General features: G+C 37.5%; 1 protein-coding gene across 7 annotated transcripts in view; it reads right to left on the bottom strand.

The window, feature by feature from the left end:
• Positions 1–3390: 3390 nt before the first annotated feature.
• Positions 3391–16258, bottom strand: part of ARID4B (AT-rich interaction domain 4B) — a 134239-nt gene continuing 121371 nt past the window's right edge. For 6 of the 7 annotated variants that reach the window (XM_043477045.1, XM_043477049.1, XM_043477047.1 and 3 more), the window contains 5 exons: positions 14709–15920; positions 11711–11824; positions 9020–9235; positions 7793–7939; positions 3391–5148 (listed from right to left, as the gene is read on the bottom strand). In XM_043477045.1, coding sequence (XP_043332980.1) covers positions 5021–5148; positions 7793–7939; positions 9020–9235; positions 11711–11824; positions 14709–15920 — 1817 coding nt within the window. In that variant the 3' untranslated portion in view covers positions 3391–5020. Of the gene's footprint in view, positions 5149–7792; positions 7940–9019; positions 9236–10896; positions 11053–11710; positions 11825–14708; positions 15921–16258 lie in introns of those variants that run through there. The other variant, XR_006270937.1, reaches the window with a different exon arrangement.

The following is a 16258-nucleotide window of genomic DNA, read 5'->3' as shown; positions in this document are numbered from 1 at the left end:
CACAACTGCGCGACTAAGCTCACTGAATTGGCTCTCAAAGCTAATGCGATTTTCTCAACCAACTCAGCGTGCGTGGTAAGTCGCTTCAGTTGTGTCCGACTGTGCCATCCTATGGACTGTAGCCTGCCAGGAGTCCCTGTCCATGGGATTCTCCAGGCAAGAATATTGGAGTGGGTTGCCATGCCCTCCTCCAGGGGATCTTCCCTACTCACACGTCTTTGTCAGCTGTATTGGCAAGCGAATTCTTTTACCACTAGCGCCATCTGGGAAGCCCCCATCTCCTAGGTCCAAGCCTCCAAAGCCTGCTTTTTCCCACCACCTCGTTATTCCACAAGCTTCTGTCATTCCTTATTTTTGTTATGCCTTCCTCCACTATTGCCCTCCTCTTTACCCCTCATTGCCACCAGCAAAATTGTACCCATCCTTCAAGGCTCAACTCATTTGGGAAAATTCCCTGCTATTTTCAGTAGAGATGAAATAGTGTCTCTAGATACAAATTGGTGTCTTATTCATCCTGTATTCTGTATCCCCACTCACCAGACCTAGTGAATATGTGGCAAACAGACTTTGAGATAAATATTAGATTATCATTAGGTAAATCATTGACTTAGTAGTTTGGGTGGTGAAAGCAAGCGACCTTGAATCTTTGGGGACAGACTTGCTATTTTTGGAGAGCTGCTTAACAAGTCACTGGGAATGTATGTGACCTTTTTTATAGTCCACATCAGATAACATGATGGAAAAGCATTATTTATTTGCTTGGCCCTGGTTTTGCTTTGAGTCCCTCAGTTTGACTTCCCATAGTTGTGACCTTGTAGTATCTCAAAAAGAGAGAAAAACTGTCCATATCTGCAACCCGAGCATCTCCATCTATTCTATACTGTCCAATGAAGATATTCAATTTTCTTTCAGAATGTCTTCCAATCAGATTCCTCCCTCACTCTAACATTCCAAGAATCACTTCCTATCTGAAGCACCGTAACCTCACTGAATCTGGCCTTCCTGACACTACCTCTCCACACTAGCCTACGCATTCCACTTCCAGATCAATCTGTTAAATGCTAAATTAAGATTTGCATCTCCTCTATGTCACCATCACACCGGTCATCGCATTTCTTGTATGCTCATATGCTGCCCTCGTTAAAGCTCTTATGCACATGTTTTCCTCAACCATATAATTTAGTGCCTAATTTTATGATCATATATATATATATATATATATATATATATATAGGCTACCCAGGTGGCCAATGGTAAAGAATCCACCTGCCAAGCTGGAGACACAGGTTCAATCCCTGTTTCGGGAAGATTCCCTGGAGAAAGAAATGGCAAAATGATCCAGTATCCTTGTCTGGGAAACCCCATGGCGGGCTACAGTCCATGAAGTCTCAGAGTCAGACATGACTTAGGGACTAAACAATAACAAGAAGTATATATTACTTCCACAATTAAATCATGAAACTATTCCTCTGGGAAATTTACCTCTTATACATACAAAACCCATCATACAATGTTAGACAAAATTCCCTAAATAGTAGCTTAAGTTTAGACAAAAGGTGGAGAAATGGCCTTTTGAATTTCAACAAAGAATGAAAGGCAGCCCACACTTCAGAAGGAAAATGGTTAAGTATGAAAGAGACATTGGTTGGAGATAGTTAAAAAATGATCCACACTGCTATTAAGAACTGTTTTTTTTTTTTTTTTTTTTAACCATTTAGAGATCACCAATGCCTTTGAATAGCTTCTTAAACTTACAAGGGCTCTTTTCATTAAAAAATTAACATTTTTAAAAAAACGATAGGGGTTTCATGAAATCTACTCCACTGTCCCTAATCTCCCCAGGTTATTAAAATTACCAAGATCTCACCCTCAGGTTATTTCAGTAGAAAAAAAGGTTTTGGAGAACACTGTAAAAAATGTAGCATCTTAACTTTATCTGAGATTGTAAACTAGTTTGGTAAAATGTAGTTTAGCTGATCAGTGGGAAAAAAAGTCAAATTCCAGAAATGCCATGAAATTCTCAAACTCTCTGGAGAAGCTGGGAAGAAATAGGCAAGCAAGAGGGCAGAAAAACCCACCGATACAAAACATCAATTCCAAAGCTGATCATCATTGTCCTTTAGGGCACTCTTTCTCTAACACACCAAGTAGATGATATTGGGAGTTCCTTGAAAAACAGGGTTTCATGATCAGGTAAAACTAAAAACAGTAGGTTAAGGAAAACACTTTCCTAAAGTTTAAAATATGCTAATATTATAGCTCTAAGGGCTTCCCAGGTGGCACAATAGTAAAGAATCTACCTGCTAATGCAGGAGACCCAAGAGACCTGGGTTCCATCCTTGGGTTGGGAAGGTGCCCTGGAAGAGGAAATGGCAACACACTTCGGTTTTCTTGCCTGGAGAATCCCATGGACAGAGGAGCCTGGAGGGCTACAGTCCATGGGGTCTAAAAGAGGTGGACATGACTGAGTGGTTAAGCACACACACTGAAGCTCTAAGAAGGAAATGTGCTATATATAAGCATTTCCGAAATATATTTGATAACAAATTCCCAGAGCATTTCCAGGGAAATTCCAGGAATACCAGGGACTAGTACTCCAGAATCTCATTTTTGAGAAGCGTTGTTCTATAGATTTAAACACTCATCCCTAGAGTGTTAAATTAACTTCTGTGAAAAGGGTCATCACAAAAGTGAGTCAAAAATAAACGTTTGGGCTTTGGGGGCCATAAAAAAGTTTCTTTTTGTTTTAAAGAAAGGATTTTCTCTTAGTGGAAAGGTCATTAAATGGGGCAAAAAACCCTAATTACTGATTTTAAAGGTCTGGAGTAATACAGTGGTTCTCAACCTAGATGCATACTAAAGTCACTGTCCACCACCTTAAAAAAAAAAAAAAAAAAAAATCAATATCCAGGTATCATCCCAGACCAATTAAGTATGACTTTTTGAGGGTGGACCCTGAGTACTGACTATTGTTTTAACAATGCCCAGATGACTCCAAGATGTATTAATGGGGTAGAGTACACTAAACGCTTAAGGGAGTCACAAAGGTCTACTTACATTAAAAGACAAGGGAAAAACAAAGCTAATAATAATGGTTTCAAGTGTTATAAGAAAAAGCTTTTTTGATTTTCTTCTTTAGACAAACCTCCAAGTCATAAGTATTCATGTTCAGACTCAAGCTGAAAAGTGTATGCAAAGATATAAGAATGCCTAAGAACTCCTGTACATAAATCTGGTTAATGGACTTTCAATTCCTGCAGGCAGAATATTCTCCTTTAAAAAAAAAAAATTATCCTTTCTGATCACATATGCTGGAAAAAATATGTTTCAGTCAGTTCTCATACAGAAATGAACTAAAATTACTTAACCTTTTAGAAACAAAATCAAGGATTCACAAACTATGGCATTTTATTTCAGAGCCTTTGCTTACATTTGTACAATATATTACATAATTCTTCATTGTTTGCAGATCCTAATATATACTTTATAGCTTTTATTCTATAAGCTTTTCTTCAAGGTTTTGCTGTCAACAAATCTTTACAGTCCTGTACAAATTTGAATAACTTGAAACCATTTTCAACAAAATTAGTTACTGTAAGCACACACTACAAGACTGAAAATGCTTTTCTTAGAAAAGTTGAATGTAAAGGATTCTGACACGTTAGCATCTACAACAGAACGCTTCGAAATTCTCACATGTCGTATTGCCAGAAAACAAACAAAACATGCCAGCTCCACCCAAAAAAAGTACACAGAACTACAATTAAAGCAGTAAAACAGTCTGTACAGTAAAGTACTGCGTATGAACAGTGCCAGGTATTAAATAGCTTGAATGAACACATCCGCGATATACAAATGTCTTACAAAGGTGTAGAATTAAATACAAGTGCCAAACAGAACAGAGATTGGAATCATACAACATAAAGTCAATACAAGTGAAAACAATTTTGCGTTCATTTTGGATTTTATACAAGGCATTTAATTTTTATAGGCCTACCACCCCAATTAGCTATTTATACTCAAAATAACAACCATCCTTTTGAGACAGTTCGTAGCAACAGCCTTGAACCATACTAATAAAGTTTACTTGTTCCTGAAGTCCTCTTGTTGTAGCTCATAATAAAATAAGCAATACAAATGAATTATCTGTATTTAAGGAAAAAGAAACATTTACAAGAAAACACAAAAATATAACTGTTATAATTCATTATGAATAAATATACACTTTGAACTGGCTAAGTACAATCTTTATACATTGTTTAAGATTTAATACAGTTTATTAGCCATTTTCTTTTTCACACAATGTATTATATCAAAATTAAAAAAAAATACTGATTTATAGAAAAATGGCGAAGTACAGTAGTTCCATTCCAATTTGAAGGGGCATGAAAAGCCACTGCAAGACCTTTTAGCCTAATTCAAACCTGTAAACATGTTCAGTCTTTTTTAAAGAGAATCTTCAATATTTGGTTATCAGGATTGATGTCTAACATCCTGTTAACTGCAGGTTTTGAATTTATTACATGTGCTTGACTTATACAATTAAAGCCACCCTAAGGTGACTTGCTTTAAAAAACAATTAGCTTGTACAAATGAAAATAGGTTCATATTTTTTCATAAATAAATGGAAAAATATCAAATGTTCCAGCTTTAACAAAATACAAGGGAATACATATACAGTAAGTTTTCTTAACATGTTCTGGCCACCCAATGACTACGCTTACTGTATTGTCTCTACAGGCAGTGAAAAGCCTCCATTTGCCACAGTGGAAGGCCTTCAAGTTACCAGACACACAATTCCCAGACAAGTTGGAAACAATTATTGCTTGAGGAAAAGCAGTCCATTGTACTTTTTCTTCATAAAAAAAGTGCACTTAAGTGCCAAGTCAGCTTGTCAAGAAACAATTTTTAAATATAAAATAGTGCTTGTCTGATTTTTTTTTTGTGCCACTGTGCAGTATAAAAAAAGACGTGGCCCTCAACAGCCATTAAGTGCAAAGTGCCTTAGCAAGTCCTGCTGTCACCTGCACTCAACTGACATTCCGTTCTGTGATGCGCCGGACATTGACGGGTCAGCTAACGTTAACATAACAGCAGCCGTTATGGAGCTGGATGAAGGAGACGACGACGACGAGGATGTAGCAGCACCTGAGCGAAAGGGAAACCAAGAGCTTAATGACCGCAGAAGGAAGTAACACACTAGTCCTCCAAACCGAGGTTCTGCTGGAGTCTCCAGAATCATTTAGCTTACAAGAGCAGTCGATTTTTATGATACCATAATGTACACAAAGGAAAATCTAGGGCATCTCAGGTAAGGAGACACTGCCAAACTACAGGAAGTAACAACAAAGACGGGACCAGGGAACGTTCCCGCACTGTTTAAAGGAAAGTAAGCTGGGCTCAGTCCACGGAGATGTGGAAATAAAATAAAGGGTAGACTTTCAGTAATAATGAAACAAATGTCAAAAAGATCTTGGAATTCAATAGGAAAATCTGTAATCTATCTCCAAATCTTTTCCCCTTCCAATTTCTATATCTTTCTGCTTCTGGAGTTCCTTATGAAATTAAATGGTGATGAGGATGGAAGGCTAATTGCTTTTTGAACTTGGGAAAAATTACTACTACTACACATCACAGCCTAACTACTGCCTTTTACTCCACTTGGTTTACAAAGCAAATGACATATTATTATTTTCCTCAAAGAAATTCTCTCAGTGTTATAAATCAGCATTTGAAAACTTTAGATGCACAAGGTTAAAAAAAAAAATCGCTCAGAGATGGGAGATAAGAGGGAAATGTGAATCTTCCTCTGATTCAGGACCCTCCTAGTCTTCCAAATTCCCCTCCCCAGTGTCACCCCCGCTGTTACCAACTGTGTCACCATCTTTACAATGCCACAAGAGGGACTGGTAAATTACTGCCTGTTTTTTTGTTGTTAAGAAAATCTGACTGGAACACAACTATGCCTATTTGTTTAGATCTAGCTTATAGCAGATTTCATACATACAATGATAGGGTCCAGTAGTTCTAAAGAGACTACAAGGTCCACAAAGCCCAAAATATTTATTACGTGTCTCTATAGAAAATGTGTGCAACCCCAGTTCTAGAGGAATTTTATCAGTAGAATCTAGACACATGACATGCACATTTAAAATGAAAACACTAGTAACTTTGTTTTTAAAATTGCAAGTGGAAGCATAGTACAGAGTCTAACTAGGTTTTTACACTTAGCAATCTGAGATGTTCCTTATCAGTACATATACAGATTTACCTTTTTCTTTTCAAAGCTTAATAGTTTTCCATTATATTTATGAACCGCAACTACTTTAATTCCTTTTTGCTGTTACCAACAACGAATGAATACTTAAGAGCATTATAAATAAAAATTTAAGTGTTTATTTAAATATATTATTGGAGAATACAATTTAATAATTTCTATCTGCTCCTATAAATACTACCATAACAAACTTCTTTGTGGTCACATATTCTTCCTTTGGGACCCATTCTTAGAATTGGAGGTAGCTAGTTGTCCAAAGACACAGTCAAACCATTTCCCAAGATACCTGGGCCTGTGGTCCACCTACTTCAGTTTATTGTGCTTTGCTTCACTGTGCTTCAAAGATACTGTTGTTTACAAACTGAAGGTTTTCAGCACTCTTGCATCCAGCAAGTCTATCGGCACCATTGTTTCCAACAGTATTGCTCACTTTGTGTATGTGTCACATTTTGATAATTCTCACAATATTTCAAACTTTCTCAATGTTATTATATTTGTTACGGTGGTGGGAGCAGTGAGTTTTGATGTTACTATCACAATTGCTTTGGGATGTCATGAACCATGCCCAATATTATAAAAGACAGTGAACTTTTTGATTACTAAAATAATAACAAAGGACTTAGAATAAAACAAAAACTTAAGTTGATGGAACAGCAGCAGGGTTTGAGAAAACTAACTTCAATTCTGAAAGAAGTTTTATTGTGAGTAATTTGCCATCAAACAACATTGCAGAGAAATCGTTCATGAAAGGAAAAGTCAATTGGTAGCGTAAACTTCAGAGTACTACAATGTAGTCTCGTGTTAAAGAAACTGCCACAGACACGCTAACCTTCAGCAGTCACCACCCATCAATATCAAGGCAAACCCTCCACCAGCAAAATGATCACAATGAAGGTTCAGATGATAGCTAGCATTTTTAGCAATTAAGTATTTTCAACTGAGGTACGTTTATTCTTCTTTGGGACATGATGCTATTGCACACTTAACAGACTATAGTACAGTGTAAATATAACTTTCATATGCACTAGAAAACCAAAGAAATTCCTATGGCACATGTTGTTGTGACATTTGCTCTTCTGTGACAGTGCGGAAACGAACCGACATCTTGGAAGTAGGCCGGCGCCCCGACAGACTAAAATAACCCCCTTCCCTCAGATTTTAACCTCTCTCACGCCTCTGGTCCTTCGGGTTCAATGAAAATGTTACAGCCACTCTGAATCTAACACAACCCACCCGATCACTGCCTTACCATTGCTCTACTCTGTTCACAGTGCTTTGTACTGTCTGATATATTACTAGTTTTTTGGGGGGAAGCAGATGGTAAGCTCCATGAAAATGAATATTATGGTTTGAGATAATTGTTTTAGATAAAGTTTTTCCATTTTATAGATGAAGAAAATAAGCCAGAGCAGTTACTGCCTGAAAAGTCACAGACACAGTTCACATGAGCCCAACTGTCGAGTCAAAATTCCTTTGTGTTTAGGTAAAGTAACACTTAGTAAAAGTAACACTTACTTTCTCTTTCTTTCTTCTTTAAACGCTTTCTCCTCCGATCTATGGAAGCTACTTCAGATTTTAATGATAGATAATGTTTTCTGATTTCCTGTAGTTTTTCTTGAAGAATTGTGATGCGTTCAGCACTTGTCATATTTTCCAGGTCCGCTGTGAATTTAAAACTTTCATTAGTATGCATTTGTGAACAAAATTTTAATATATAAGAGAATATATAGTGTGGTCACAGAATGAGGTCAAGACAGAGAAACTTTAGAAAAAGGCTTATAAATAGTTTGCCTAAGTTGTTTTCTCCCCAGCCTAAAAGACTGCCCAGCACTAATACATGCAAGGTAATTTTTGAGTGAATGTGTAGAATTAAAGACCTTATGACCTAAATAAACACGGATGTTAAAATTTCCACATTTGTGCCCCACCCCCCAAAAAACCCACATATGTGTACAACATCGCCATAGTACATCATTAAAAATTATACTTAGAAATAAGATTGGAAAGACACCAAAATGTTTAAACTGCATATATTTTTGAATGTTACAACTCTGAACAAAATGTTTTCTCATCTTCTTTTTTGTTCTTTTTTTGATTTTTTAATAAGTATGCATAACTCTGAAATTGTTAGAAAAATTTTCAAATGCTCTGAAGCAATTTTCAATCTCCTAAGAATATTTCCTTGCATGAGAAACTCTGAAGTAGTCTCTTTTTAAAAAGAAAAAAAAAAAATAGTAACTTGTAATGGCTATTTTTCAGGTATACAAAGGTACAAGGAGTAGTATAACAGAGTCACATATATTAATCAGCTTCAATAATTAGCAATTTATTGTAAATTCTGTCTCATGTAAACCCTAAACAATCCACTTCCCAGGAGCAACACTAGATTTTTTATAGTAAATTTCTGACATTATATCAGAAATATCTAGTCAATGTTGATATGTGCCTCAAATGCCTTAACATACTGAGTAAAGTAAGCCAGACAAAGGGGAAATATTATATGACATCGTTTATATATGGAATCTAAAAAATGATGACAAATGAACTTATAAAACAGAAAAAGACTGACAGAGAACAATCTTATGGTTGCTGGTGGGAGAAGGATGGTGGGAAGGGATAGTTAGGGAATTTGGGGGACATGTACACACTGCTATATTTAAAATGGATAACTAACAAGGCGAAAAAAAATTACTGGGAAGAAGTTTCTATTGCTTCACCTCTGACTTAGCATATGCCACTTACACATCTGAAAACTCCATTTGTAAACTTTGGGTAATCGATTACTGGGTTCCTTGAGGTCAGGATCTTTATCGCCATTCTTTCCGCATTTTCCTGGAGACTGCGTCCTAGCAGGAGATTTGGTACCATGAGCCTTCATCCCAGTGGAAACTGATTTGATGGGCTGAGTCTTAGTTACACTTTCACCAGCAGAAAGTTCTTCACTATCACTACTATTTGCTGAAAAAAAAAAAAAAAAATTTTTTTTAAGCATTAGTAAACAGAAAAGTAATCATAATCTGTTACAGATTTTAGTGGACAATTTAAAAATTAACCATTTCAGTTCACTACTACAGTAAACAACTTGCTTTACAGACCCTGCCTAAAAACTTGGAAAATCATCAAGTATAAACACAGCAGCACATCAGTTAAGGAAAACAAAAACTCTTCTTACCTGAATCGCCAATAATGTATTTTTAAAAAATACTCAATCTTTCATTATATCTGGTAGATTGCCAAAAATGTGGTAATTATTTAAATAGCTTTTAACTCTACTATATTAAAATATATATAGATAGACAGTAGAATACAGCATTTTTTAAAATGAATCATATGAAAACTTCTTAATTTCATATTTTAAATTGTGTACATGCAACACTTTCCTACTTCTCTGGCCAAATCAATGATGCACTATCATTACATTCAATAAAGAATTCTTTGAAAATAAATTCTAAATTTTAATATATACAATGATTTCTTGAGAAACTCCTGTATTATAACCTGTTGACTAAAATAAATCATAGGTTTTACCCTGATAAATATATTCAGTAATTTATGAAGAATTCAGAAGTCTATGCAATAATGTTACATCTGCCTTTGTTGATTAAAACCTCAACAAAGTGTGTGCGAGTGTGTGTGTATGTGTGTGAGAGAGACTGAGTGTGTGTGCATGCACGCGCGTACACGCGCTCAGTCGTGTCCGGCTCTCTGTGACTTTATGGACTGTAGCCTGCCAGGCTCCCCTGTACATGGAATTTCCCAGGCAACAATACTGGTGTGGGTGGCCATTTCCTACTTCAAGGCATCTTCCCGACCCAGGGATCGAACCTGTGTCTCTGTTATCTCCTGCATTGGTAGACAGGTTCTTTATCACTGTGTCACCTGGGAAGCCCAAAGCCTCAGTACCAGAATGGAAATCTTTAACATCTTGACATGTTAAAGAACTTGACATGTTATGGAACTGCTATTTCCATAAATTACCTCTTTCTGGATACAAAGCATTACTGTAGATTCTATGAGAGTTAATTCATTTGACTAAATTATTCTCAGAGAACTGTTTCCTCATTCTGATTTACCAAGATATAAGTCCAATAATTAAAATGGAAGAATATATGATCAACTGCTATAGCTCATAATTATATGAATATGTCAACTGACTTGTTGAAAATGAGCCCTCTTCGAGAATGTCATTTAAAAGTCTTAAAGATAAAAACATTACAGTGTAATTAAAAAAGTCTTGAATATCCTTTCAGTTACTTCAAATGTGGCATCAATCTGGCATTCAAATTTATCCATTTTCTTTTATCAATTCTTCATTAACAATAGCTACCCTCCAAAAAATATAGTTAAACTCTAAAAAACTGAAAAGTATTCCAGACAGGAAAGACACAACAACTCCTCCCCACTGTGGTGTTCGGGAGTAAAGAAACTCCACCACTCTTTCGTACATGTCTTAAAAGAATCCCTTCCCAGTCCCCCCACTGCTGCTCTGGAACCCCAGGCAACTCCTAGCTCAGCCACCCAAGGCTTGGCCCCACTCGGATGCAGTGGTCTGCCTCAGCTCGGCTTTCATGGCCTCGCTGAACACAGCCGCCCGGGGCCCCGAAGGATGCCATATTCACCGCCTGGAAGTCATATGGGCTCAGCAGAACCGCGGGGAGCTGGCCGCAAAACCCTTTTCTGCACTGAAGTGCAGCCAAGCCGGCCGATAGCAAAGGTCAGGCAGTGGAGGTGGCAGGAATCTCCTGGAAGAGCAGCAGGAGGTCAGTGTGGGGCACCTGAAAAAAAATTCTTTACATATTTTCTGCTTCGTACTTTGTCTACGAGAGAGAGAAAAAACGTGCAGCTCTCAGGAGAAATACAATATATATATTCCTGTAGACTGATAAATAAGAATCACTGCTAAAGTCATTAGTTAGCACATATTTAACCCAAGTATTCTTAGAGCTGCTCTTGAACACACAGTTCAGGATATCGAAGATAAAGATAGTAGGCTGCAGCTATTGGAATTACAGCTCTAAAGCTATCTTGATTGTTCTCTTCTAGGCTGATTTTGCCTGAAAGGATTACAAAGCAATCAGTTTCACTGTAATAAAAAGAATATATAATTCAAGCATTTCACAATATATAATATATATAATGCAAAAGAATTTGCACATAAAACTAACAAAAATGTTGGTGTTTATATTATACTATTATTTTTTAAAAAGATTACCTGATCATTCATCAGCAATCAATACCACTGCTGAATAACAGCAAATTGCTCAATCCTAGAATCTACCTACAGTCAAGAGACTTCTGTGTGATTTTTGCAGGGGTAGAGACAACAATCAAAACATTACCTATCGCATATCCTAAATACCCTTTTCTTAAAGGGAGAAAAAACCATATCCACCATTATCTTTACATTTAAAAAATCAGAGATCTCACACTTACTGCCTTTTCCCTTCTTTTTGTTGTTTACCACTGTAGATTTATGGCTTCGTTTCTGCTTTTTTGATGAATTTCCTCCTCCCTGAGCTTCTTTCACTCTTTTCTGACCTGTACAGGCTTTGATGGGGAAAAGAAAACTATTAAGTAACACAAAATAAAATCAAGCTTGTCCCCAGGTATAAATTCATTCCACATTTTAGAAGAATAGACCAATTCTGAAACTATACATGCTGAGATTTATAAGTTATCATAGAAATTATTAGAATTTTTAAAAGTCATTAATGAACTGATTTATTACACATAATAAAACTAGAGTTTTGTAAAGAAGCAAATAAAGCACTTCCCTGGTGGCTGAGTGGTAAAGAATCTGCCTGCCAATGCAAGAGACATGGGTTCTATCCCTGATCTGGGAAGATCCTACATGCCGCAGAACAACTAAGCCTGTGTGCCACAACTACTGAGCCCACGCTCTAGACTCAGGGAGTCGCAACTACCGAGGTCCTTGTGCCCTGGAATCCAGGCTGGGCAACAAGAGAAGCCACTGAAATGAGAAGCCTGCACAGCGCAACCAAGAGCGGCCCTGCTGACCGCACCTGGAGAGAAGCCTGCTCAGCAACAAAGACGCGGCACAACCACAAATAAACACACACACAGAAACCAGGCAAGTGTGCACGTCCTTCCTGGGCAATGGTTAACATGTACACCACGTACAAATCCAGCACAGTAGCTCTAAACAACTACTTCTTGGTAAGAAGTCATTCCAAACTATTATAAAGGCTCCCTTTTCCTCAAGGATTAGCCCAAGTCCTACCTTCCCTGAGGCCCAGGCTTCAATGATTAACTGCTACTCCCAACTATAGTCTCTCTACTTCTAATAGGATCCTCAGCATCTGCTGTGTTTCTAGCTTTGTAATTATATGTATTGTTTCTCAGACTATATAGTAATCTCTTTTTCCTGAGATTTATAAAGTCTTATCTCTATTCCACTGCAGTGTCAGATACTATTAATATAATGACAATACAATCAATACTATGATAAAATTATGCCATGTTTGTTAGAAAAAATGTTTCTTAATCCTGTTACAATGGTAACATATACAAGACATGACTTTGTTGGTAAAAAAATGGAACAAGCTATTTTAAATGTTTTGTTTGCAACTTTTTAGTTGTTTTTTTAATGGGTTACATATAATTGATAACTTTTCCTAAGGCTATTTTAATATAACAAGGTGACCCATAAAGAAAGTGATTTAGATATTATCTATATTAAAGTACAGAATCTTAACAATAATGGCCAAATTTCTCTCCAAAAGAGTTTAATTCTGAAACTTTCGTCTCCAAGACATAAAAAGCTTACTGTAGGCTAACCTGGAAGGCAATCTTAAATCTAAATTATAAAACTTACATTTTTACTTTTAATATAAAGTCAAGTCTTCAATATCTGCAGACAAATTTACTCCTTGTGCAGACAAAAGGAGCCATATGAAACAGGTGCTTAAGAATTTATTTTTAAAGATACAAATTCTAAAAAATTCTGTAATATGCTTTGATTTGATAAGACAGATATACCCTAAATGAAGTTCTCAAATTGCTTACTTTTTAACCCAGTCAAGATTAAGATTCAAAAGGGCAATACTGACATAGTCTATCAGAAGACAAGCTATCATATTTCTTGTCGAAAACATATCTCAATCTTTCATAAGATATGAGGAGCATGGTGAGGATGCAACCTCTTCAGAATTATGATTAAAAGTTCATTATATTATATTGAAAGCTTCTCTAATCATCTGCAATAAATGCTTCTTTCATTTTGAGGATATTTATGCCTGGATAATTCAATTCCGGGAGACAGTACGACACACAAACATAATCACAGTAGCTATGTGTGCAAATGTTTAAATAAAAAAAGAAAGATCATTGAAATCTATTGCAACTATCTTTTTTACTTAATATTTTTTGAAAAATGTTTTAAGACAAAATTATTTGTATGATAGTTATGTCAATTATATCTCAGGGAAACAAGAAACAGGGGGAAAAAAAGGTTTATGAGAGAAAACTTAAAGCTAACTAATTTGATCTAGACTGTATCTCTTTAAGTTTACCTAAAAACCTGAAATCAGTATAATAAAATCTGGTATGTTATATAACATACTATAGCCTAAAGCTAACTAATTTGATCTAGACTGTATCTCTTTAAGTTTACCTAAAAACCTGAAATCAGTATAATAAAATCTGGTATGTTATATAACATACATAGCCTAGTGCTTCACACTGGCAAAGTGTGTTTCAAAGCCAAGTGTCAGCTTACAGTATACTGATTTAAAGACACCTGAATGAAGTGGTTTATGAGAAGAATGATGTCAGAAGTACAGCTATGGCACCAATAAAAAGGCACTAAGACTTTAGGGAAGTACAGCATAGACACTGGTCCTTCAAACTGGAAGCTAGGCAACCAAGGAAGCACCAAATGCCATTACAAACCCTCACACGACAGTCAGGCTCGAGAATCAGTCTGACATGGCTATCTGAGGAGAGACCGGCATGGACAGGTGGGTGCTCCAAACCCCTACATAGAGCACTCTGGCTAAGAGTGGACGAGTCCATCAGTAAATCAGAATGTTAGTGAGAAAATGCGTGGGACAACTGCAAAAACAATGTTACAGAAATATATCTAAGCTGCTCATGCCAGGCAGTCAACCAGTATATAATGAGTTTTCAAACAGGTCTGGATTTGGGCCTGGGTGCATTTTCTATTAAAAAGCACATGATCTGGTCCACTGTGAAATGTCACTGGTGGCTGAAGTGGAAAAAACACTCAATTCTCAAGCTGGTAAATGCATCCCACCCTCCATTACCCAGATTACCTTTCACATTGCCATTTTCACCATGTTCACACAAGTACTCCACGTGAACACCTCATGTTGTAATGAGGGACATGAAACCCCTGAAACTGTAAGGGGGGAAGAATCTTAAGCCACGACACTGGGGCCTACGGCCTCACCTTTCTCAGGATGCTCTGCCTCAGGCTGATTGCTGCTGCTGGAGCTCACGCTGGCATCAAAGCCCGTGGGTGAGCTGTTCCCTTCTGACTGCAGGTCCTGGAGCTCCCCAGCGACACTGTCCACTTCGATTGTGCTGTCGGTCTCACTCTTGATGCTGCGGACTTCTTCGTGGTTTGGGGCCAGCGGCTCTGACACTGTTACAGAAGGTGGCTGCCGACTGGCTTCCGTCACGGTGACTGAGGAAGGGGACTCGGGTGTCGTGGGAGGGGTATTGAGCACTGAATTGCTGCCGCTGCTCGGAAATTCCGACTTTTTGTCATTGACCTCCGCTGGCTTCTCCTCAGTGGGCTTGCCCTCTGCACCGGCCAAGGGCGGGGCGGCCAGATCGGTGTTGGAGCAGCTCTCCTCCTCGGCCACAGTCTGCAGGGACCCCTCAGCCGGCCCCTCTTCTGCGGCAGGATGGGGTGGGGAGGCAGCGGCCTCAGTGTCAGAGTCTGAGAAAAGCTCCTTCAGCGTTTTTTTAGGCCACTGACCCTGAATACTTGACCAGACATCTTTTCGATCTTTTGCTCTGCTGTTCTGAAGTCTTTCATCAGAGTTATTTAAAAGTTTTATCCTTTTTTCGGCCACTTCTGAAAATCCTGAATAGAAACCAGTTGTCCGTAGAGACTTTCGTTTCTCCTCCAAACCATTGTACTTCTTAGTGGGTGTCACCTTGGCTTTGGACTTTTCTTCTTCGTCCTCATCTGAGGAGCTATTGCTACTATTTTCTATGCAAAGGGTTTCTTTGTTCTTGGCTTTATCCTCCTTTTTACTGGGGGAGCCGCTTTTTAAACACTCCTCAGTATTGCAGTACCTTCTTTTACCACGTTTCACTGGTGGCTTTGAAGATTTATCAGCAGCGTCCTTTTTGACATCCTTTCTCTTTTTTGTGACTTCATCTTCTTCTTCATAATCAGTATCTTCAGATAATGCTTCCATATCTTTTCTTAAGCTTTCTGGAGATTTCGACAAGGGTTTGGCTACTACCAAATCTGCGTGGACTTTGTTTTCTTCAAGCAAAGATGAACTGTTCTGTTCCTCTTTGGATGTAAGATCATTTCTGTTGTGGGTCAAATGATCAATCTTAGATTCCTCCTTGCCATGATTATCTAAGTCTTGAATACCTGTTTCATCCTCTTGCTCACTGTCTTCAGCAGAACTTTCAGAAGCTAGAAGAGAAAGAAAAAACAATGAGTATTCTAAGAATACCAGCGACGTCTTCTCTGGGCCCACTTATATACACAAGTATTAGCCCATATGTTTATAGCCACTCCAGGTTGCTAGGGTTTATCCTCATTTTACAACTAAGGAAACTGAGCTTCAGAGAGAAGACATTCACCCAATGATGAAAACGTTTTGTATCATGACTACAGTGGGAGCGACACTACTGTATACTTTTGTCAAACTCATCATATTGTAAACATAAAACTCGGGACTTTCATCATTTGTAAATTATACCTCAATAAAGCAGATTATAAAAAAGAAAGCATCTTTTCCAAATTTATGA

Source organism: Cervus canadensis, chromosome 8, assembly GCF_019320065.1.
Source record: "Cervus canadensis isolate Bull #8, Minnesota chromosome 8, ASM1932006v1, whole genome shotgun sequence".
NCBI classification, from domain to species: domain Eukaryota; kingdom Metazoa; phylum Chordata; class Mammalia; order Artiodactyla; family Cervidae; genus Cervus; species Cervus canadensis.
This window is presented reverse-complemented; position numbering and strand designations above follow the sequence as displayed.